The following is a 25,044-nucleotide window of genomic DNA, read 5'->3' on the forward strand; positions in this document are numbered from 1 at the left end:
GCAATGAGGTATTAATAATTTTTGTTCATATACTAACAATAAATGTATTTTTTATTTTTTTTAAAAGGTTTAGTGTATTTTTGAAACTTTTGAAAGTTTAGGAATATTTTTTAAAACAAAGTTTTAGTGGTTCCATCTAAAACTAACTACAATGACATTTTTTTTTTTTAAGTTTAAAGGTATTTTTGAAACTTTTAAAAATTCACAAGTATTTTTGATACAAAGTACAATGTTTAGGAGCATTCTTTTTTTTATAGTTTTCATGAATATGTATTAGTATTTTTTTTAACAACAATATAAATATTTATTATTTTAATAATTAAAATTAGAAAATAAGATAAACTTGACGTTCTATCTAAAAATAAGATGGTAAAGTAAATAGAGTGGAAATATTATTGAGGGAGGGAGATGAGAGTGGATGGGAAGAAAAAGGATTGGGAAATGATTTTTTTTAATTTAAAAATGTCATGTTATCATTTAAAACAAAATATAAATATTCAAATGTAGAAAATGAAAATGGACTAAAACAGCTCAATTAAAATCTTTGGGGGTATTTGGGGGAAAAAGTTAGTTATTATAGTTAGGTTATAATAATTTGTGTTTGGGATATAGATTATTTTAGTTTGGGTTATAGTAGCATGTGTTTGAGATATAAACTATTTTAGTTTTAGAATAAAATAGTCAAAGTTATATTAAAAAAAATGTTGAAAGTAAAATAGTAAAAATTGTAACAAATAGTAAATATTATAACAAATAAGAGTTTTGAAATAGTTGGCTGTAGTTAATTGAAAAATACAAAATAGTATTTACTGTAACAAAAGGTGGTTATTATAGTCTAGTAGTTGTCATTTTTAAAAATAATATTGATTAGAAAATGATCGAGAGGCATGGTCAAAATTCATAAGAGTTTTTTTTTTTTTAATCAAGTCCGCACGTAGTTCAATTGGCTAATCCATATGCTATGGAAGAAAAAGTGTTCTAATATTTCCACTGTACTTGTTAAATTAAAAAAAGGCTCTTTAATTTTTTATTCAATGTCATTTAAGACAAGAGAAAGTAGAATTTTAGTACATCTTTAAAAAGGTAAAAAGAACATAACAAAACAAATCAAATATCATGCCCAATTTATAACTATGTTCTCTTTTTCTTCCAAGTGTGAAGAGTATATATTTTAATCAATTGAATTATGTTAAAATAACTTATATTATCTTAAGAATAATTACTCCTTAAAAAAAATACAAAATTCACTTAATTTGTTTCTAAATATGGAATAGGATCTATTATCATATAATTTCTCTCCATTTGTTTTTCATCCAACTTCTCAATACATTTATTTTAGGGAAAATATTTGTGTGTATACCTTACACACAACATACATTTCTAGACATCATGATTTTAAATTTTTAAAAGTTAAAAAAAAAATTATCCAAAGGGGTCTCTTCTTCTATATAACCCTCCCCTCCTTACCTTGTTCAACAAGTGAGTAAGATTTTAATATCTTAATTTATAGTCCAAGACGTATGTCTTGATTAATCGAATTAGGTTGGTTCTTCTACTATATTTAACCACGATAATAAAATATAGATAAGATGTGTTTTATGTTGTTACGAGATCAAGATCAAGTTTTTTTTTTTTTTTGTTTTCGTAAGTGTTGAAACTTGAGGACCATTACATATATTATTTATTTTTATAATATATCAAAATATGTCCAAGAAAGTAACTATTGAAATCCAAATAAATCTCGGATAGAATGAGGAAGTTGATGGATTGATTCAATAAAAGACACTCAATTTTGTTGTTATTATCCAATGGAATCTAATTCCATAGTTGACTCATGCCATTTGAATGACCCAACTTTTTAGTTCAAATTACTCGTTTTCATACCTTACTTATCCACATCTTTTTATTTGATTTTTTTTTAACAAAACTCTCAAAACAACCAAACACCAATAACAATTTACCTCCATAAAAGGTATGGAAAGAGCTGGAAAGACATCTTTCCAGACCTGTGAACATCTAAGAGTAGGCCAAAAATGTTATGTAGTGTGCAGTTTTGTTCTCCTCTTTAGTGATATGATAAAAAAATTATTAACTAAACCAATGAGGCTTAGAGCGTCCTTTACAAAAAAATCAAATTCATAAAAGTAAAAATCCGAAAGATTCAAAAGCTTAACCATTTCCAAGGAATCCGATTTAGCCTCTATAGGGGAGATTTGCCCTTGCCACTCAAAATCAATCACCTTAAGGCCTTCAACCATGGCTAAAGCTTCCAAAACTTTCACCCCTTAATTTCGATGAAAAGGCTTGCAGCCTTCCAAAATAAGTTGACTAGAACAATCGCTTAAAAGTCAACCCAAAGCCTCCTCTCAGAAGAGAGGTCAACCACACATAAAGTTTTAATGACCTAATGTTGGAGCTTTCTAATCTTGATCATCGACATTAGGAGTCTTAGAAAGAAAAGGAGGGCGATCTGACAATCTTTCATATGAATGACTCCAATGGAGATTCACACAATAAGAAGAATGTCTTTTTCATCATCTTTCCCATGATTGAATTAAGAGAAAACATAATATGATAGATCGACTAAAAAATTGAACTTAAAGTAAAAATTCATCTGGATTCTTTTATTTTTTTATTTTTAATATCTCGTCATCTTTTTCTTCTCTCTTTGATAAAATATTTGCAACTAATTTGGTTTGTTATTCATCGAATCAATTATTGTAATATCTAATTTTTATTTTTTTCCATTCCAATCATCATTTTTTTTTTGAGAAATCCATATAATAATGCATTACTTAGTTGATTAGTACTTGACCTTATATATTATACTCCCCTTCAACATTTTATTTGGATTTGTTGAAAATGATATAAACTACATGCTTTTAAATATGTTTCCATTTGTTTAAAGAAACTTGGTTGACCAAATCAACAAACTTAAACATAACAAATGTTGATTTGACCATTATTTATGAATAACAACTAAAAAAAAGTCAATACGAGCACAATTTAGTGGTTAAGACATCTTTACTTCTAGAAAATCATAAATTCCACTCTAGCCTTAATTAATTCTTTTTTTTAAAGATTAACATGTGCATATAGTGGATAAATTCCCATGAACATATGTATCAATCAATTGAATGATTTTTATCTAACAAAATACAGACATTCAATTATAAGTATAATAACTGCAATAACTTTTAATAATACATGATACTTTATTACAAAACATGTTTCATAATTTATCTATACGTCCTTGCTATTTTTTTTAAAGTCAAAAGGTTCTAATTTCTTTCTACAACTATCAAATAATTATCGGAGTGAGCATAGTTTAATTGATTCGAATCTTTTTACCCCAATTATACGTTAAAAAACTATCAAATAATTATTCTAACATTACAATTTATCCCTCCAAGTCCACCAGAAATTTATTTTTAACTATTATTGTTATTTGTTTTTTCAAATTATTAGGTAGAAAGTTCACTAAAAAAGCTGGGCAGAAAGTTAAGCCAGACATGCTATTTTATATTACTTAGTTTATATGTTTATGTAGATAAAACATATTGTTTCAACAAATGTAGTCTGAAAATTAAATTTGTAAAGTAGTAAGGTACTAGGATGAGATGATCAATAGTTCAGCTTCAACGATAATTTACATATACATTCATTTTTTTAAAGTCGGATGTTTAAATTTTCATACCCCACATTACATATCTATCTATTAGACTAAAAAGTTAGAAAAGCATTTTTTTTTTCATATTTGAGTTAACAAGTGCTTAAAACCTACCAAAACTTTGGAAGAAATTGGCCAACTTACTAGGCTAGAAATTGGCCTATCAAAACTTTGGAAAGAGAGGCCATGTTGGAAGTTTGTCATAGAAATGGCAATAAATTGGCGAATCTCTCGACTCAAGCGGTAATCAATTTTCATTTCGTCTAATCTTTTTCTTTTAATTTGAAGTAGAAAATTATATATTTACAATTCTTCCATATCAGAAGTCTAAAAACATCACCAACTAATCGTAGATATATATTAAACCGCCTTCTGTCCCAACTACAATTTAAATATAGAGATATGTATGATAAATTTATTTTCCCATTTAAAATTTCATATCCAGCTCTGCTCATGTTCATTAGAAATAAATAACTAATAAGAACTTATTTTTATTTTTTTTTACAAAACTAGGTTATAATAACATTTTGTTTATTTTCCTTTGAAATTTATTTAATTTTAGTGGTTAACTTTCCAGAAATCTTAAATTTAGTTCTGTTTATTGTTTTTGTTTTTTATTAGTATTTTTATTTTAAAATTTGACATATTCCCATATTATATATTTTTTTTTACAAAAATTATTATTATTACTTTATCAATTTCGATAAGGATTATATTTAACGAGTCAACCTTAAATGCGGAAATAAAAATGATATTTTAATTTAATATGTACGTGTCAAAAGGAGATGAGAAAAAGAAAATAATACACAACTCATGTAAGTGGGTCCCGTCGTAACTTCTCCGCTCTAAGATTGTATACATTGCATAGGGTCCTACAACGCCTTAACCTCTAAGGAAGTGAGATAAATTACAAAAAGGGAAAGAAAAAAAAGAAAATAGCACAAACGAGAAGCAAAGCAAAACAAAGAAAAGCAAAGAATAGCCAGAAGGAGCATCGGCAGCCGCTCTCTGAAAGTTGATGCAACAGCAACTGCTTCTCCGACGGCGATGCTAGAAACCGACATTCACGATTTGTCCGATGATGCCGATTACGCAGCCTCACAGCAGCAAGTACGTCGGAATCTATTGTTTTTGTTAATTTCACGGTTCAATTTCTTAAGCTGCACTCTCTTAATTATCTTGCATCGATGAATTATATTCATCCAATTGCGTCATTTCTCCTTTGATCTTGTTTTTTCTGAATTTTAGGGTTCTGCAAGCATGATGCGGACCGATAGCGGTCGAGGAAGCTCATCCAGCGAACCTGAAGGTGCTGAGGTTGTTTATTCTAAAGAAAATGTGACAATTCATCCTACGCAGTTTGCGTCTGAAAGAATTAGTGGAAGATTGAGGTTGATCAAACAAGGATCGTGTCTGTTCATTGTAAGCATGTCTGATCCCAACTCTGTGTTTATTTGGATAGAGAAATTTGTATTTGGATTTTCATTGCATTTCTGGATATGTGCCTTGTATTGACTCGGAATCTCTGTTGTTGTATTTAATTGTAGACATGGATTCCTTATAAAGGACAAAACTCAAATGCGAAATTATCGGAGAGAGGTAGTTTGGCTTTGGAATTGTAATCGAAATGATGGTAATTATCATCTTGCTATGAATTTCTTGACTGTGTGCTTCTTAAATGTAGATAGAAATCTTTACACCATCAGAGGAGTGCCGTTCACCGAAGTCAGGTCTATCCGTCGCCATACTCCAGCATTTGGTTGGCAATACGTTATAATCGTATTGTCGTCAGGTAATATATTCTCTCTCTCCTTCCTTTTTCTAAGTGCGCTGTTCATTTATATGTTCTCGTCAAATTACAAATTTTACTGGGATGTAAATTTAAGTGTTCCTGAACTGTGATTGTACGTTTGATTGTATCCATAACGTTGCCAATTGATGCGTAAAACTCAGATGCCTTTTAAAGTAATACTTGTTCAAGTTTCTACGGTTATCTATTTATTTCTTTTATAAAAATATATTAGAGAGTCGGGCTTTCAAACATTTTAAGGTTTAAACAGTTGTATCAGCTTCGGTGAACTTATGTTTTCCTAAATATTTATATTTCAGAGTTTTTGATATTAAATATTCGAATAGCAGCTCTAGCTTGGATGCTTCGCTTATCTAGAGAAAAAGAACTTTAAGAAAAAAAAAAAAAAACTAGAAGATTCCACTGTAGTCAACAATCAATTCCATTTCTTCATTTACCAAGTTGAGTTGTGACTCAAAAGGAAGAAAATAAAATCTGAAAACCCCTTTTATTACAGAGGAGAAGCAAAAAGGATATAACAGAAAAAATAATGGAAGTATTTTTATAACTTATTTTAGAAAAGGAAAGAACAAATTAAGGATTGAAAGACACATTGTTTTTACGTCCAAGAACAATTTTATTATTGCAACTGAGTGTGTCTTGAGACTTGAAGTAGTCGTTTTCAAAATGTTTAGTTTTCAGAACATGATAAAATCTTCAATCTGAAGAGAATCTCAGCTTTATCACAGCCTCTGAACAGAGTAGGAATTACCATTTGGACTCTGGGGAATGATTATGAAGTATACTGGTTACTTTTGTTACCTTGTACAGTTTACGATTTCTAATTGGAGTGCCTTGCATAAATCATTTTGCAACTATTCTTCTCTTGTTATCGACCTAGATCGGAGGTCCATTGTTTGGTCCTTCCATTGTTGCATGGGGACTGTGTCCCATGGCCTTTAGATTGTTTCATGGATGTGAATCAATTAAATTTCTACAGTTTCCTATTAAAAAAGAAAATGAATCGATGTGAAGGTTTTTTTCCTCCATTTCTTTTTCCTATGATATATTCTCAGTGGTCATTAATGTTTTAAAATTCTCAAATATTTACCCTTAAAAGTGTTCAATTAGGTTCTTATAAAAAATGTCAACATAAAACTAATGTGTCATTAAATTGTTGTTTCATTATTATATTTGGGTAGGCGGGTATGCCACATGGACATGCCACTTGAAACAAATGATTCTTGTTAATTGGTGGTTTGGATTTTGTTAATGGGTGGGTTGAATATAATGTGTCAAATATTATTCGAGTGGCTTGTTCACATGTTTAAATATGTCAATAATACAAGAATTTAGTGATTTATCAACTTATAATAACAACTTTTAACTTCTTTTTGGTAGGACCTAATTGAGAAGTTTTAATACACTAGGGATAAAAATGAAAATTGACTAAAAGAGTAAGGACTATGGATAGAGGGGAACAAGATTATATCAATTTGGTTCTAATGCTTTTAGTCGGAGAAGGTACAAAATCCTTAAAGGATTATAGTCTCCTTAAAGGTACAAAATCAATAGGAGAAAATGTCAAATTTTGGGGATTAATAGTGAACAAAATAAGCTTAGGATATGGGTAGAGGCATTTGGTTGTGAGGTTGGTTCATTTCCTTCTTCCTACCTTGGGCTTCCTCTGGGAGGTAACCCGAGAGCTACGACACTCTGAGATCTTATTTCTGAGAAGATCCAAAAGAGGTTAGCTATGTGGAAGAAAGGCTTTTTTTTTTCCTTCTAAAGCAGGTAGGCTATGTGGAAGAAAGGCTTTCTTTTCTAAAGCAGGTAGGCTAACTCTGATCAGATCGGTGCTTAGTGGTATTTCTGTGTATTATCTTTCCCTTTTTCGGGTCCCTAGTTTGGTCTGTAAGAGCATAGAGAAGTTCATGAGAGATTTTCTTTGGGAAGGAGTGGATGAAGGGAAGGGATCTCATTTGGTCAGTTTGGGGCATTTTGTGCACTAGGGGGTTGGAGATTGGCAACTTAAGGATGCGAAACAAAGCTTTGTTGGCTAAATGGCTTTTGCACTTCGCCCTTAAGCACGAGCTTTGTTGCGTAGGATCATTGTGAGTAAGCATGGTAACCATCCTTTTGATTGGGTGGAGAAAGAGGTTAAAGGCACACATTGGAACCCGTGGAAAGATATTTCGTTGAGCTTCCTACTTTTTCGCATTTTGTTTGTTGTGTCATGGGGGACGGTAAGGACACATATTTTCGGGAGGATCAGTGGCTGGGGGATAGTGCTCTTTCTTCTGTCTATCCGCATCTCTATCATTTGTCTTCTTTTAAGAATCGCTTGGTCTTGGATTTCTTGATTTGGTATGAGAACTGTCTTTTTCTTTTGGATTTCGTCATCATTTGTCCAATAGGGAAATGACTGAGGTTTCCTCTTTTCTTTCTTTATTGGAGGATTGCAATTTTAGGGTGGGGAGAAGGGATGTTCGCATTTGGAGTCCAAATCCTAGTGAAGGATTTCTTGTAAATTCTTTTTCAGATTATTTTTGGATCCCTCCCCTATTAGGGAGTTTATGTTTGATGTGGTTTGGAGGATTAATATTTCTAAGAAAGTCAGGTTTTTTAGTTGACAAGTCTTGCTTGGTCAGGTGAACACTTTAGATAGGTTTGTTAGGAGGATGACTTTGCTTGTGAGGTTCTTTTTAATGTATTCTTTGTCGGAAGGTGGAGGAAGACCTGAATCATCTCCTTTGAGATTCCCTGTATGCGAGGGCTGTGTGGAGCTATTTCCTGCTGGAGTTTGATGTTAGAATTGTTGAACGAAGGGAAATAGCTAAGGACCAAACCTCACAAGGGTCCCTACAGTTTATCGTCGCACAAACGTCCCTTCGTTTATGACTTGCTGGGGTGTGTTAATCATGCTAAAGCTTTAGCATGCGTTCAACAATTCTATTTCCCTTTTGAATTAAGAGAAGATAAACTGTAGTTACAAAGGGTAAACTCATTTACACCAAGAAATAGACAAAATAATAATAGAGGAGAGAATAGATTGGAAGTTTTGTTCGATATGAGCATTTCTTTCCAACCAAATAGACCATAAGAAAGCCTGAACAAAGTTAAGCCATAGGATCCTCTCTTTCTTGAAAGGATGCCAAATGAGAAAGAAGGAAAATCTTCCACACCATTTGGGAGAACAGAATGCCAACCAAAAGTCTTCAAAATGAAATCCCAGAAGGCTCTAGATGCCGCCCTTGTAGTTTGGGAAAGTTTGCTTAAGATCTGTGGAAAAGGTATAATCTATCTCAAGGGGGAAGAATTACTCTTTATAAATCCGTTCTATCTAATCTTCCAACCTATTATATGTCCAATTTTCTAATGCCTGAAAAGGTGACCTCCATATTAGAACGAAAAATAGAAGTTTCTTTTGGGAGGGACACAATGGAGGAAAAATGAATTGCCTGGTAAAATGGGGGATAGTCACAAGATCACAAGAAGATGGAGGTCTTGGGATTGGAGGTCTTCGAAACAGAAATTTATCTTTGTTGCTAAGTGGGGTTGGCGTTTTATCATGGAAGAAAATTAACTTTGGAGTCAATTTGTGAGAAGTATCCACGGTAGCAGCTCATTCATATGGCATACAGCTGGAAAAACCAGCCTACGTTTAAGGAGTACTTGGATTAGCATTTCTAGTTCTTGACTGAAAATTGAAGCTTTAGCATGCTTTCGACCTGGTAATGGGCACCAAATTGGATTTTGGATGTATCCTTGGATTGAAATGTCTCCATTGATGGTTCGTTTTACTAAATTATTCAAGATAGTCATTAATCCTAAGGGATCAATAGCAGATCATTGGGATCAAAGCTCTTCATCTTGGACATTTTGTTCAGAAGAAACTTGAAGGAGGATGAGATTTTAGAATTTCAGACCCTCCTTAGGCTTGTTGATGGAAAAAATTTGTCAAATACCCCTGATAAGAGTCTGGTCTATTGATAAAAATGGAGTTTTTTCTATCAAGTCTCTTGTGAAACATCTTTCAATAGCCTCCCCATTAGACAAACAATTGGAGAAAGTGTTATGGAAGTCGAATAGTCCTCGGCGTGTGAATATCACAGTTTGGATTATGTTATTTGGGGAATTGAATTGCTCTGCTGTGATGCAAAATAAGCTGTCTTCTCAGTGTTTTTCTCCACAAATATGCCCCCTTTTTTGACTGCTGTTATGCGAGCAATTGTTGGATAAGACTATTTTCGTTTTTCGAATTGAATTGGGTGTTTGGAAACAATTTTCGTTCTAATGTAATGCAGATTTTGATGGGCCCTTCTATGAGGAAGAAGGCTAAACTACTTTGGATCAATGCTTTGACGTTGTTGCTCTTGACCTTTGGTTTGAAAGAAATCAACGTGTGTTCCATGACAAGAGAATGGCTTGGTTTGAACGGTTCGAGGCAGCTCAGCTGAATGCAACTTCTTGGTGCTCACTTTCTAAGCATTTTGCTGAATACTCAATTCAAGAATTAAGCCTAAATTGGAGGGCTTTCATTTTTCCAGATTTTTAGAGTCTTCCGAATCCTATCTCTTCTTGTTGGTTGCACGGTGTAATGAACATTTTTATTAGATTAGTTTTATTTTTGCTTTGTTCGTATCCAAAGCTATGGTTGTAATCTGTTTTGTTGGATTTATGATAGTCTTTGTTACTCTTGTTCTGTTTATCTTGGAAATGATGAGGGTGCTATGGGGTGTCAACCTAGTTGAGATGCCTGGGTGCGCCTCCCGATCTTGGTGTCAAGTTTTGAATGTTGTTTCCCTTGTATTATCAGCTTTGTCTCATCTCATTATCTTAATGAAGAGACTTTTTCCTTTTCAAAAAAAAAAAAAAAAAGATGTGTGGATTTATTGGCAGCATGGGATGGTTTTATAGCATTGGAAGTTGAGTTGAACCATATAAATAATGCCAGATCCATATATAAGAGATATCACAGCAAAAGATTTCCAGAGAGTGGTTCAGAGGTTATTTCCATTTTTGGTTGTGTTTTGAGAAGGAATTTGGTAGTCTTGAAGTTTTTGATCGGGTTGTTCAGAAGAGGCCCAAAGGATGGTTGATAGATAAGACTCAAGAAGCGGGTTTTTGGATTCTTCAGAATTCAAGCTGTCCTAGAAGAAGTCTCAATTCAAGAATTTTGTTTATCCTGGAATATTTTTATCTTCTCTTCTATTATTTGCAATATTGGTTTAGTATTGTTTTTCTCTTCTTGTACTGGCAAGCTTTTGATAGCTTTATGTTTTATATTCTCGATTGTAATTTGAGCCTTAGTTTCATTTCATTATTTCAATTAAAAATTATGTTTTCATTTAAAAAAAAAAAAAGGAAATCCCACAAGGCTCTTGCCGTAAGACATGATAAAATGGTGCTTATGGGTTTCTTCATCCGATTTGCAAAGGATACAATGTCTAGGTGATACATAAATCCACAGGAATCTTCTCTGCAACCTGTGAAACGAGTTTAAACAAGAGAGACTGAGTTCCCAAAGGAAAATTTTCACATTCTTTGGGTAACCTTATAGCTATGTAACAGAACTTTTTATAACCCACTATGGATTTTTGTAAGTTTTTTTTCTTCCTTTGTGAATTTCATTCATCAATGGAATTCTTATAGAATCATATAACCCTTTCTTTCATGATATTTCATTTCAAAATATAAAGCCACGGGCAATGGTTTTATGTGAACAAACGAAAATGTATTATTGTTTTGAAGCATTATTGGGTTTATTTCCTTATGGAATTTGCTGCCGATGAAGTTCTCTATTTTTCTTAAATTGGCTTAGTTAGAATTTTTTTCATAGTGTGTTTATGTTGCAGTCTTGAATGTTGTTTGAGTAAATGAAATAATGAATAACGCTGCTACTCTTACATGTTATACCTAATTGTTAATGACATTTCATCTTTTGTGTCCGAAATCTGTTGTCATGGTACAATTCTATCTGCTCAAGGTTGGAATGATTTGCAGGACTTGCATTTCCATCTCTTTATTTTTACAATGGAGGAGTTCGGGAGTTTCTTGCTACTGTAAAGCAACATGTTTTTCTTGTGAGGTTTGTTCTTGTCATTTGTTAATTACTTTCTTTCTTTCATTTTATTTGCTTACAAAGAATGCCACATGAACATGGTGCTTACGAAGCTAAATCTAAAAGTTCATACAATTCATAATGTATGAATGTATGCACATTGGTGCTTGTTTTTAGATAATTAGCATTGTATTAGCAAAGAAAAAGTCACAAGAAGGTTAAAGAAGAACTAGGCATCCCAGATTTCATACAATAAAATAGCACGTGTGTCAATTGGTGTGTGTTTTTACTCTTTTGAGTAGGGTGCCTGTATGACCAGGTTGTTGGCTTTTAAGCTGTGTATAATCCTTTCTCACCCTTCACTCATCAAAAAATAAAATTGAGGACTTTACATGTTGGTGCCAGGAGGAAAGTTTGATGTAGTAGTTCTCAAGTTTGGCAAGTTGAAGGTTGGTTCTGTTTTTTCTATTGCAGTCAGAAGGTTCTGTTTTTGTTTCTGCACTTGAAAGTCTTCGGATTCTACAGCTGTTCTTCCTTCATTTTCCATTACTGCTGTTCTCTGCTAGTTTTCCCAAATTTGTTTGTTTGGTTTTTCCTTTGTTGTTTTGTCCTTGGCCGTCTGTTTTCATTCGTGGGATGTATCTTGAGGAATTTATGATTGTGTGCTCCTTTTATTTTTTCCTTTTTGCTGGTTGGAGTTGTAATTCTTTTTCCTTAAAATATGTAATTTAGTTATAAATGCCCCTACTTTTTGTTTTCATCTTGACTTCTTTATGATTAATTAAATTTGTACTGTTAGTCGGATTCTATTTGCAAGTTTTCTAATTTTCAGCACATATGCAGGTCTGAAGAAGATGCAAATACATTCCTAGTGAATGATTTTCAGAATCCTCTTCAGGTATCTGTTACCCTTCTCATCTATTGACAATGTCCATCATTTGTTTCTCTGGGTCAATGTTTTGGTTCTCTTCAGATTTTCAACCTTTTAGTGGCATTTTCTTTCTTCATATTATTGCTTTACTACAGTTGAATCATCCAAGGATACTGATCCACTTTGCTCTCATCTGTAGAGAACTTTATCGTCTTTGGAGCTGCCAAGGGCTGGTTCGATAGCCAGTGGACCCGTTTCATCCATTTCAGTTGATGAGTCTCCATCAAATGCAGAAAGGAGGGCTGGTGAAGATTCTCATGATGAAAGATCCAAAATTTCTCGGTACAGTGGGAAACAAAGACAAAAGGTTCATGATCCAGCACGTGACCTCCCAATTCAAATTCTGGAAAAATTTTCTCTTGTCACCAAATTTGCACGAGAAACAACTTCACAACTATTTCGTGAAAATCATAATAATGGTTTTAGTGCGGAAGAGATGCGAATCCAAAATCAATCTTCTCTTGATTCCCCTCAGAGACCATCCAATGGTTTAGAAAAAGTTACAGATGACAGTCCTGTTGTCCAAGAACCTATTCAGGTGAAGAGATCTTGTTTCAACTGTAATTTCATTAAAACTTCTCTCTTTTTTCTTCAGTTCATGGTGGAATGGAAAGGATGAGGTTCCTTTTACGATTTTATCAGAATGCAGCTTATCAATTTGCTTTCCAAGGTGGGTGGGTGATGGCTTGTGGAAATTCTTTTGGGTGTGAGATCCAAAGGAAAAGCTAAGATCCTTTAGAACCATTAGGTTAGGCCTCTTCATGGCTGGATGGAAAGGATTACAAAGGCAATATCTGGTCTTGTTAATTTCCTCCCTCGATTGTGGCTCCTTTCGAGGGTCCATCTCCAAGTCTTCTTCTTTCTCGTCCTTTGAGTCACTGACCACTATGAAGAAATTCTATGCTTAATTGAATTGGGGACGTTCTAAACATTCTTTTATTTATGGAAACTACATTATTTGAAATTTTGTGGAAGTCCGAGCCCTCTGATATAGTTTTGTTGTCAAACAGAAAAATTCACATGTGATTGAGAATAATAGGGTGTGGGAACTTTTGAGATAAACAATTTTGAGGAGGTATTGAAAAGGGCTCTGTGCATCGTTTTAGATTTTGTAGTCCCTTCCCTCTTTTTAACTTCCCTTTGCCCGGAAATTGGAATTTAGTTTGTTTGGAAGCAATTGCTTCAGTTGCAACATGTTGGAGGCTTAGAGCAGGATATCTTCCCTGAGTTGTTATACTCTTTGAACACTTTTTGAATTGTTAGATGACCTGCATGCTGGCAGTATTGTCTTATTATGTATCTAGTTGAAGCAAGATGGTGGATAGTGCCATTATACGAGAACCCTTAGTAATGACCATTTATGTTTTGAGGAATTAAACTAGTTTTGGACAAGAAGCAAAACTTTCTTTGATGAAAAGAAAAAAAACTAATGCTCAAGAGACACAAACTCCACCCAGAAGAGAGAGAAGAAAAAAAAAAGAAAAATGGAAGGATAAAATCAAAGCCAAATGAGGCATAAAACTTGAAAAAAATAACCACCAAGGAGATTGGGAAAAACGCACCGAGAAGAGGCCAACAAGTGAACTGAATCGTACCAAACTCTGAACCAAAATTGAGCCAAACAGCATGAACCATAAGAAATGAAGTACGATTAACATTAAGAAAATCTATACTTTTATGAGTTTTCTTTTAGGTCAGGAATTTAAGTTTCCTTCCTAGAATTACAATATTTTTTAAGATTCTGATCTCAGTTATTATTATATTTTTCGCTGAGATGATCTCAGATGTTATAAGGTCATGTTTGTCTTGTGGATTTGATAACTTACTCTAGACACCAGTAATTATGAGAGAATGGTGTTGCAGTAATTTTCTTGTTTCTATTCTAGTTTAAATACTTAAGATAGATACATTACTCTGAACATCTACAATCATGAGCAAATTTTATTGCTTTTATTTAATAACTTATATTCTATTTCGAATTCAGGACTTCATAAAATATGTTCTCATTAGGCATCTTGAATCATGAACTTTTTATATCTTTGGCAGTTTGATAAATGGACCCTAGTGTGGGGAAAGCCACGACAACCACCTCTGGGATCTGAAGAGGTGAATACATATTTCATTCTTTCTTTATTACTTTGTTGAAAATGAGATAGTACTACAATTAACATCATGTTCCATTTTGTGGTCTTGTTAATATCACTCGACCTAAATCCTCTNCCCCCCCGTCCCCCAAATTCTCAGAGACAAATCTCATTGGAAAGAGGACATACAGAATGGGGAGTTCCCCAAGTTCTAATGAAGTATTATCAAGTCCCCATCCTTATCGAGTTTTGAGTACTATTTCTTTTTATCTTACCACGGGCCAAAAAATTACCCTACTGCATTTTGTCAGACAGTAGCTCTCCCTTCTCTTAAAAAAAAATCGAAATTTCAAACGGATCTTTTAACATTAGATTAAAATTCATTTGAGCACAGAAAATCTTTGTCCACTTAAGAAAAAGGGATGTTTCCATTTTGTTAGGCTATGCATAATCAACTCTTCAACCAATTGACGATCAACATTCCTAAATAACAAAGTGGCCAGCCAGTGATGCAGTTTAAACTCAATGCATGCCCCTGTGCATCATAATAGATAATAATCTTACCTACTTATTGGGCTATTTTTGTTGCTTAATGAAAGCTTGGTTTCCCCACAAAATGGTAGTAATAATGGCTAGTAGATTTAGATAGGTCTAACTTGAGCCTTGAGGTGGAGATTAATTTGAGAGGGTTAATTACTCTAGCAAGTTTATTAAGATTTCCAAGCAGAAGATTAGATACCGTTTGCAAATTGAAGGTTGCTAACATGATAGGATCCCTCTGTGAAAACCTTTAAGAGTATCTGGTAGCATTTCTCATTATATTGTGAAAAGGAATAAAAAGGAATAAATGTTCAAGAGATACAAACATTGGGATGGAAAAAAGAAAAATACAAAAGCAACAAATACAACCATAAAAGGATGGCTCATGTTTCATTTTAATTGTTTCACTTTTTATTGTCTTATAGTTGTGGTTGTTTTTCTTCTTTTTTGCTCCCTTTCGGAGTATCAAGTGTCCTTTGAATATTTCTTTGCCCTTTTGTGTCAATTTTCAGAACCTTTGGGATGGATATGGCTTATAAGGGAGGGTGTATTTCCATGATTGAGGTGGTTCTTGAACCTTCCTTGTGGCAGACTTGGTTTTTTTGCCATTTTGTGGGGCATTTGGCATGAGGGGAATAGTACAAAAGGGTCTGCGAGGTCTATTATGGAGGGAATTGGTTAGTTATAAGTCGTCTTTATGGACATCTATTAAGCAAACTTTTTGTAATTCTAATTACTTGTTCTCATTCTTTTGGATTGGGATCTGTTTCTGTAACTAGTCTTGGGACGTCCAAATCTGGGTTAATCCTAGCAAAGACATCTCTAAAGAAGGTTCTAGCACCACCATGCCAAATGTGTCTGAAGGAGAATAGCAAAGCAAATAAAGGATGCCCAAAAGTAAACCAACCCCTTGGACTGCTACGAAAAACCCCCATCTGATTCCAAAGTAGTATCGTATTCATACCATTGTATTGAGGTTTTGTTGGTAAACTTGTATTTTTGTTTGTCCTTGTACATTCTTTTATTTCTCTTGAAAGAAGATATACAAAAGGGGCTCATTCATAAGGAATACCAAAAAATGTTTTCAGTTTGTAATAAGGAAAGAGACTTAATGGCTTGTAAATTTTTACACCAAAAGAAAGCGTTGAAAATAGCAGACTCTAAGACGTCCTTGGATGATTTGGTTTTGTCATGGAATATTGTACATATGTATTTATACTAGATTGCATCCATATACTTGCAACAGGATATATGTTTGACCATGCTGGCTTTTTTATTTTTAGTGGGCCACTTTCTTGGATGCTGAGGGACGAGTTATGGATTCAAAATCCTTGAGAAAGAGAATATTTTATGGGGGAGTAGAGCATAATCTACGAAAAGAGGTATGTCTTCTATAGCGGTAGTGAAGTTCTACATATAATGAGTGTATTCTTCTATGTATTTTTCTCTTCTAATTTCAGTAATACGAATTGAATTTGGTTTATGATCAACTGTTTGAAGGACTTCATAGTCCTCCATAGATCTCTTTTTAAATTTCTTTTCTTTTAATATTATTATTATTTTTTAAATGAAGTTTTGTTGTCAATAATATAAATAAAATATAGGTATGGGCTTTCTTGTTGGGATACCATGCTTATGATTCCACGTATGCTGAGAGGGAATATCTTCAATCCATCAAAAGATCAGAGTATTTGACAATAAAGAACCAGTGGCAGGTTTATCATAAACCCTGTCCTACATTTTTTTTCTTCGTTTTCTGCTGAAGCTAGAAGGCTAGATGAGTTTTGTCTCCATGTGACTTTATATTTTGCATGGCGCACCCAGAGATTATTAAATTAGCTTTTTATGCCAAAACGTAATTTCTAGCTGGGGAGGTCTTGGATTGGGCACTCGGTTAAATACCTCTTTGTAGGCATCTGTCAATTAACTTTTTTGTAATTATGATTTTTTGTGTGGGCTGCTAAGGAAAAAAAAAAACTGTATTCTACTATGTTTTTGATTGGATGGAAGGCAAAATTAGGGAGAATGTACAGCATAACAGCATATAATCTCCCTCTGCTCTAAGTCAAATAAATGGTATGCTAATTTCTCTTCTTCTGTGATCAATTTGGATTGGGGACCTTTTTTAACACACCCCACTTTTAATGGATATAAGATATCTTATATCCTTTTTAATATTTTGGAATGAAATATGTGTTGTTATACAAAAAAAACTCCATTACCCATCCATAGAGATTACAAATAAAAAATGTCTGTATTGTATACGTCATTCAGGACATAATGATTAATCCATCAATCACAAAATATAATTGAATATTTTTTGACCTTTTATGTAGTGGAATCTTTGTTCCACAGAATTCTTTCTAGGTTTAGCTTTGTAAATAATAAAATCATCCATTTTCCCTTAACCCACTAAGTGAAGCTTATCTCTGTGTATCTTTTTTTTTTCTCTCTCCTGCAGAGTATCTCCCCGGAGCAGGCAAAAAGATTTACCAAATTTAAAGAAAGGAAAGGCCTTATTGAGAAAGATGTGGTACGTGTATCAAAATGAGATACTTTGTTTAATTTAATTGGTTATTAAATAAATTTTATCTTTTCCATTTCTAAATAGTTCATTTTAATCTTTTCCTAAGGTGAGGACAGACCGATCACTTTCTTTCTTTGATGGGGATGAAAACCCTAATGTGAAGCTTCTGCATGATATTTTGTTGACCTACTCATTTTATAACTTCGATCTTGGATATTGTCAGGTATGTCTTTATTCCTATGCCTTATAGTTATAGTTCAGGCACCAAGAACTACTTTTACTTTATTTCTTGAACCTACTAGGGTTTCAGAAAGAGTTTACATTTTATTTGAACTTAATTGTCAGTGAAGGGATACCTGAAGTTTTTGTAATTGTAAGCTGCTGCCCAACTGTAATATATGGAGTCGTCTGGGAAGCTTGATGTTCTATCTCTATGATTTTTGTTTTTCTCTTTACAAGTTGTAGTCTTGGGGGGCTTTTTCTCTTTCACTTAACTATTGTCATTTGGATGTATTCAGTGCTTTAAGAATCCCTCCCGAGCACGCGCCTAGGCTCAAGGCGTAGGGCTGGCACCTCGCCTTAAAAAGGCCAGGCTCACAAAATAAATTGCGCTTCAGGCGTGTGCTTGTTGTGAAGCCCCAAAACTTTAAGCCCTAGGCCTTAGGGCTTTTTCATTAATTTTAAAAATAGTAATAATTAAGGTTTTTCCTTCTCTATTAAATAAAAAAATCAAATTTACTAAGCCTAAATGCAAAACTTCTTGTGTTTAGGGTTTTTTTTTTCATATTTCCACTTCAACTATGCTTATTTCCACTCCAACTATGCTCTATCTTCTTTATAGTACACCTCACCAAAAAAAAAAAAAAAAACACTTTTTTGCACCTTGTGATTAATTCACAAAAGACTATTGCGTTTTATTGCACCTTGAGCTTTAAAGAACACTGGATGTATTAGTTATCATATTCATTGTTTTCATCTTTTCTCGAATTATCGGTTTTCCTATATTTTGAGCATTAGCCTCTTTTCATTATATCAATGAAAAGTTTTGTTCCTTTAAAAAAACTGTAATATATCTACATATGAAGTTGTTAGATCTAGATATGAATTCTATATGTCAGCAAGGATATAACTACGATGTTTGAAGTCTTAGGTGCTTCCTAAATTCTATCCTCTATGTGGCTATAAATATGTGTTATACGATACAAGATTAGGAGAATAAGACTATTCTGTGATGCCTAGCTCAGAGAATTCTGAAAGAGATTGTAGAGGGAAGGTTATTATATCATATGTAAAAGTAGGTTGGACCATTGGAGGTTGGCACTGCGAACTTGTTTTTGGTGTTTGCTCTCGTTGGCTGCTAATTGGTGTTTGCAGGCCCCTCTCTGCTATTATTTCACATTTCTTAGAGCTGGTTGGAGAGGGTAGGGGAGTTTGAGGACGTATTATTTAATAGTTGTCCAGTCTTGGGCATTGGCGTTGTCACAAGTGTGCAATAGCGAATTAAACTTAAAGCCAGGATGGAGTTCAATTTTTTCCATCCCTCTGTGTAAATAACCCAATATTGGTTCATAGTCAATAACATCTTCACCATCCAAAGTACGGATGAGTTGAGGAACACCGTGCATTGATGGGTGGTGAGGTCCCATATTGACTATCATGAGGTCTTTTCTTGTAGCTGGTCTATTCATAGGTTTTCCTCGATTCATCTTTCCATGAGTTATAAAGACAAACAGTTGCATCATCTTAAAGGTATTTTAGCAAACATAAAGAAAAAATGAAACAGTTGAATAAGTAATTTCTGGATTTCATGCACTGGAATCCCTAGGCACCTTGAAATGAATAGTACATCAACAAAATTGAAATAAATTTCACAAACCTGGACGTTCTAAATTCCTACCTTTCATATCTTTGAACTGGGTTTTAATGCTAATAATCTGCGTCACAGTGATTTTGTTAGCTGGACAAGATTTATAAATGAGATCTTACAATAAGGTTATCTTGGATAAGACTTTTCCTATAGTACCCAAAAGTGGTTATAGTTATTTTCTGGTACCCAAAAGTTCTATCAGACTTTTTAAATGGTCCTACCCAACCATGGTAGATTTTCTTCCGAATAGTTTATCCTGGTAATTGACAATTAAGACATATTTATGTTGTGCATTTAACAATGAAAATCAAATTGTAATGCATGGAAGTTGTATCATTTTTATTTATCACTATGTTCAGAGTTTTTTCCCTTCAGTTTTTTATATGCCAGTAGATGGAAGCTGCTTTTGAGTTGTTTTTTTTTCACCTTTTTGATGCACTAAAATTGCTTAGGCGAATTATATTGGTTAAATTTCATTACTTACTTTTTAACTCTTGATGATTTTACTGTGAGAACTTACAGGGTATGAGTGATTTTCTTTCACCGATATTGTTCGTAATGGGCGATGAGTCAGAGTCATTTTGGTGTTTTGTTGCTCTAATGGAACGCCTTGGACCAAACTTTAATCGTGACCAGACGGGCATGCATTGCCAACTTTTTGCAATTTCCAAGGTCCCCACCTCCCCCTACTTGTATTTCTTCATTGCATGCACATGCAAATCACACTCAAGCTATCTATATTTATAATGGTTAGGTAAAATATTGTGCAATAAAGTTGCTTGATTTTTGTTAATTATTTAAATTTTAAGTAAACAGTTTCCTGCTGGTATTTGGTTTTAATGGAGAAATGTACATGCAACTGTATTTGCTGCTGGTAAAGAAAGATCCTTTGTTCCCGAAGCTGTTCTGATGGGGAGGTTGGAGCTCTGTTTGACAAGGACTTTAGGGAAGGGCTTCTCTTGTTTTCTCCACAAACTGAAACCTAAGTTAATAATTTGTGCTCTCTGTCGGGCTTTTCCAGGACGGACAGAGCTTCCTAGGGTACTCTGAAGCCAGTGAGTAGAAAAAGAACCATCCCAATTTGTTTTCCATAGACAGAATCAGGATGTTGGTGCAGCGGCCGGAGTGTTCCAAGAGAGTGATCTCAGCAAAGTATCCATGTTGTGTTTTTCAAGCCAAAGCGTGTTGCCTTCATCATGCAGCTTTCTAAAAAACTCATGGTTACATGGGTCTTTGAAAAGGGAATTGAATGATGAAGCAAGCCATTCAAGAGTCTTCCATGAAACAAAAATGTAGTGGGTGTTTGATCAGTTTTGTTTGGTTAATTTGAAATGTTTCCACTGCTTTGTACAATCGAAGAGATCAGAGAAAATTTTCTGATCAATATGAATTGACTGGTGATGGCGGAGGGTGAGGCGGTCGGCGGTGGAGGAGGCATGGTGGTCGGAACTAATTATGGAGAGGTGGGGGGTGTAGAGGAGAGAGGAGATAGGAGAGAGTATCACCATGTCTGTGTCCTTATCCTAGGGAGTGATCTTGGAGAAGTTTCTTTGCATTTCTTTGGTCTTTTCTTCGTCTGACCTTCCTTTTTTGCTTGAATCTTCTTTCAAGTTGGAAAATCTTGGTCTACTAAGTCAAATGATTTTCATCCCTAGTAGAAAGGGTTTGATGGACAAAGAAAAGCCTTTCGACGTGTTCTTTGATCTCGTTACTAATATGCTATTTGTTGGTGTAAAAGTTCAAATCCTTTTGTTTTGTGTTGTTTTTTTTTTTTTTTTTTGTCTGAAAAGTTCAAATCTTTTTGCTTCCCATACATACCCTTCCCTTGTGACCAATTGGGAATGTTTTTTGTATCACCATGGATTTTATATCCCAGTTCAACTAGTTAAGGAATCTCAACCAATAGAATAGACTTGAATCCTCTATACCCCTCTTGTTGTCAACCAAAAAGAAAAAGGAACAATTGGAAGGCTCTCCTTTTATAATGTTCCTTTAGCCTGGCTTTGGGCGGGTGTTATCTCTACTTGGGGGACCTAGGTTGTTCCTTCACTTCATTTTGAGGAATATATGTGTGTGTGTGTGTGTTTCTTAAAAAGAATTAATTGAAAGATAATAAATAAATAACTCTATTTACTTCTCCATCCTTCTGAAATTGCAAAGGCTGTTGGAAAGGTTTTTCAGGAACTTTCCATGGGAGGGCTTCTCTTTAGACGGAGTTTCCCTGTGTCTGATGGTCTAAGGTTATGGAGGCAAACCTAGCTCTTTTGCATCTTTATCTCCCCTCACCCTTTATCTATCAACAAAGGTGCTTAGCTCTCTTGCATCTTGATTTGCTCCCATCGATTGTGCAGATTAGAAAGATCCAAAATTTATTGATTGAATTATCTTGCCATTGTACCCATCATTTGTTGGACCTCGATCACATTTATTTGAATATCTCCAAGACATTTGCTGATGACAAGCGTCTTGTTTGAACTGCATCATTTCTGAATGTGGTTGCTTTTTTCTGGCCATCCGGCTCTCTCTTGAGGCTGCTCCAGATACCAACTTTGGTTTGAACCAATAGAGAGAGTTTATTAATGAGCCTCTTTTTATGAGCAGAACACTAGTATTCATAAGTCTTAAACGTCTAGTTTATCAACCTAACTAATTCACCCACCAACTAATTGACAAAGTATTGCCCTAAATCAGACCAAGTCCTTGTGGATAGAGTTTGAGACAACATAACGTGTAGCCCTAGTTGCACTTGCATATTAGGATGCCTTCATTTTGTTATTATACGTTGTCAAATTTTTGTGCCAATTGGAAGAGCTTTCTGTAATATTCTTGTTTGAGACTTCCTTCGCTTATCTCGCCTTTTCTTTATTTTTTATTATTTTATTGAAACTTTCTTGGTTTGTGTAACACATTGAGTTTTTAGTCTTCTTGACTATTTGAGTTGTTTATTTGCTCAAGTTCTTTCAATATTTGGTCAACTTATTATAAATGAAATAGAAAAGCATAAGAATCTTCTCTCTCATCTTATGAATAAAGCTGCCATACATTATTTATTCATTATTCATTATTTTTCAAATACAATATCTTATGTAATTATTTTTAAAATTTATTTATGAATATCTAATTTTATTTAATAGGAAATGTTATATTTCTTTTTAAAATATTGATTTTACGATCCACCATATGTTTATATGGTGTCATTTTCCTTTCTAATTTTCTTCTGGTATGTCTTTGGCAGCTGGTAGAGTTGTTAGATACCCCATTGCATAACTACTTCAGCCAGCATGATTGCTTGAATTATTTCTTTTGCTTCCGTTGGGTTCTCATACAGTTCAAAAGGTCAGGATCATATCACCTGTATCTGCACTTTTTTTCCCTTTTAAAGCTGGAATACTGGTCATATCTTGGTTATATTTTTACCCTGGATCATTGTACAAATTCTCTCCACTATCCTTTCGTTTGTTAATTGATTACTATTAGTATCTGTCCACATTATGAATCTCTGTAGTGGGGGGCTTAAGAAATGTGCTTAAGAAAGTAAGATACAGTACTCAGATCAGTCTGAAACAGAAAGTTTTGGTTTGAGCAACATGTACTACATACTATACTGGCTGTCTGTAAACCAAAAAAATTGGGCCTCCAAAGTATCAATACTACAAGATGAAAGTACATCTACCCTCATCCAATGTAATTCTAAACTTGGAAAATTTTTTGGATCGGACAGGGAAGGTAAATTGGTTGCAAACAAGTAAAGCCAGCAGCATCAGTTTTATCTGTTGTGCGACCAAGTTTAAACTTTTTGTTCTGAAGAAGAAACAATTCATCAGGGCCCCCTTCCAAAGGAGGTACATAAGCCTCTCATGGATAAGAGAGTATTAAAGCTATAGTGATAATCAGGGGAGGACATTTAAAACAGAAACAACCAAAAGAATAGCACAAAAGAATCTATCCAAAGAGTGCTCTTTATCTTGAAAGATGCTGCGGTTCCTTGGTTGAATATGATAAGATTGTTGACAGAGAGGTTCGATACCTTTGAATTTTTGCTGATGTTTTGCATGAATATAGAAATGCAAGCAAAGAAATCACCTTGTGACTGAATTTATTCAACAGTTTTACGAATGTTATAATAACCTTGTTTAAAGTGAGTACTGACGGGAAATTACCATTTGAGTAGACATGACATACATGACTACTGCCATTGTGTGGATTGAGAAGAATTGGGCGGATTGTCAAGCATTCTGATTTGTGAGAAGGACCAGGTAAGTTGGGTAAAGAAGAGTAATCAATTCACATTAAGCAGCGCATGTCCGACCTCACTATCAATGGACTAGCACTACCAGGAAAGGAACCAATTATCACCTTCAATCGATAAACAGCAAATTATATGTGATGCTATTGAGATGGATATCTAAGTATTCTTATCGAATGCCACAGGCAATTTCGACAATTAAGCAACTCAGAAAAGGCTGGATAATAGTTATAATTTACATTGCTATAGTATTAGTTGTGATTGCATAGTTTGGTTAAAAGATTGTTCCACTAGTACTTAGAAAACCAAGTTTGACAACATTCCGGTACAAAAATTTCTACCCTGTTCTCTATATCTTCATTTGAAGAATTTGAAAATATTTGCCCAAAGAGCATAATGATACTTTTAGAAAGAGATTGATCTCCAGACCCCTAAGTGTTAAAAAAACTGCAAAGCATTCACGAGTCAGCAGCATTCTGTAGGCAACTTAACTACTCATGAACATCAGCATCTTAAAGATGTTTAATTTATCAAATTTAACTGAATATCATGCCCCTAATTCTCTGCTTATAATTTAGCTGGCTTCCCTCCAAGGAAGGCCAAACCACCACTTTGTATCATAGGCTAACTTCATACTTCAAAAATTTCTTTGAGTTGCTCCATGTGCTGATTTTGTATTATCATTTTAATAGAGTTATATATCTCATTTTATGCCAAAACACTTCTTTTGATCGAGAATTAGTTTCTCATGGATTCTCTCTTAATTATCGTTCTTTATTCACTTACAGAGAATTTGAATACGAAAAGGTCATGCATCTATGGGAGGTATTATGGACTCATTATCCATCTGAGCACCTGCATCTGTACATTTGTGTTGCGGTCTTGAAGCGCTATCGTAGCAAGATAATGGGGGAGCAGATGGACTTTGACACGCTCTTGAAATTTATTAATGAGTTGAGTGGTCACATTGACCTTGATGCTGCCATCAGGGATGCAGAGGCTTTATGTGTATGTGCTGGAGAGAATGGTGCAGCTAACATCCCTCCTGGAACCCCTCCCTCATTGCCATTGGATGATGGTTCATATTACATTCAGCAAGATGAAGTCTTATAGAGATATTCATTCTATTCCTTGTTGATTAACAAGCCCTGGTAGTCCAATATATTGGAAAACAAAGAATTGCGCATCTGTTAAGTAGCTTAATTTTGTAGGAAAGTATGGATTTTTAAATTTTCCATGGTATCAATCTATCATATTATATGAATGTTCCATGATCTCTGACGAGCAGGCAAGTATTATTGTTCAGTCAACTTCCAGAAGGAAATG

At 34.1% G+C, this 25,044-nt stretch overlaps 1 protein-coding gene across 1 annotated transcript; it reads left to right on the top strand.

Annotated features, from left to right (window-relative positions):
- The first annotated feature begins 4,572 nt into the window (after nucleotides 1-4,572).
- LOC120079706 (TBC1 domain family member 15) lies at nucleotides 4,573-25,010 on the top strand. Its single transcript, XM_039034033.1, has 15 exons — nucleotides 4,573-4,780; nucleotides 4,919-5,092; nucleotides 5,218-5,269; nucleotides 5,355-5,462; nucleotides 11,466-11,550; nucleotides 12,367-12,421; nucleotides 12,594-12,992; nucleotides 14,501-14,560; nucleotides 16,362-16,460; nucleotides 16,683-16,793; nucleotides 17,540-17,611; nucleotides 17,712-17,828; nucleotides 19,995-20,144; nucleotides 22,708-22,808; nucleotides 24,507-25,010. The coding sequence occupies exons 1-15, from the start codon at nucleotides 4,718-4,720 to the stop codon at nucleotides 24,829-24,831; spliced, it is 1,971 nt and encodes a 656-aa protein (XP_038889961.1). The 5' UTR covers nucleotides 4,573-4,717; the 3' UTR covers nucleotides 24,832-25,010.
- The last annotated feature ends 34 nt before the right edge of the window (nucleotides 25,011-25,044 follow it).

Source organism: Benincasa hispida, chromosome 6 (assembly GCF_009727055.1).
Source record: "Benincasa hispida cultivar B227 chromosome 6, ASM972705v1, whole genome shotgun sequence".
NCBI classification, from domain to species: Eukaryota; Viridiplantae; Streptophyta; class Magnoliopsida; order Cucurbitales; family Cucurbitaceae; genus Benincasa; species Benincasa hispida.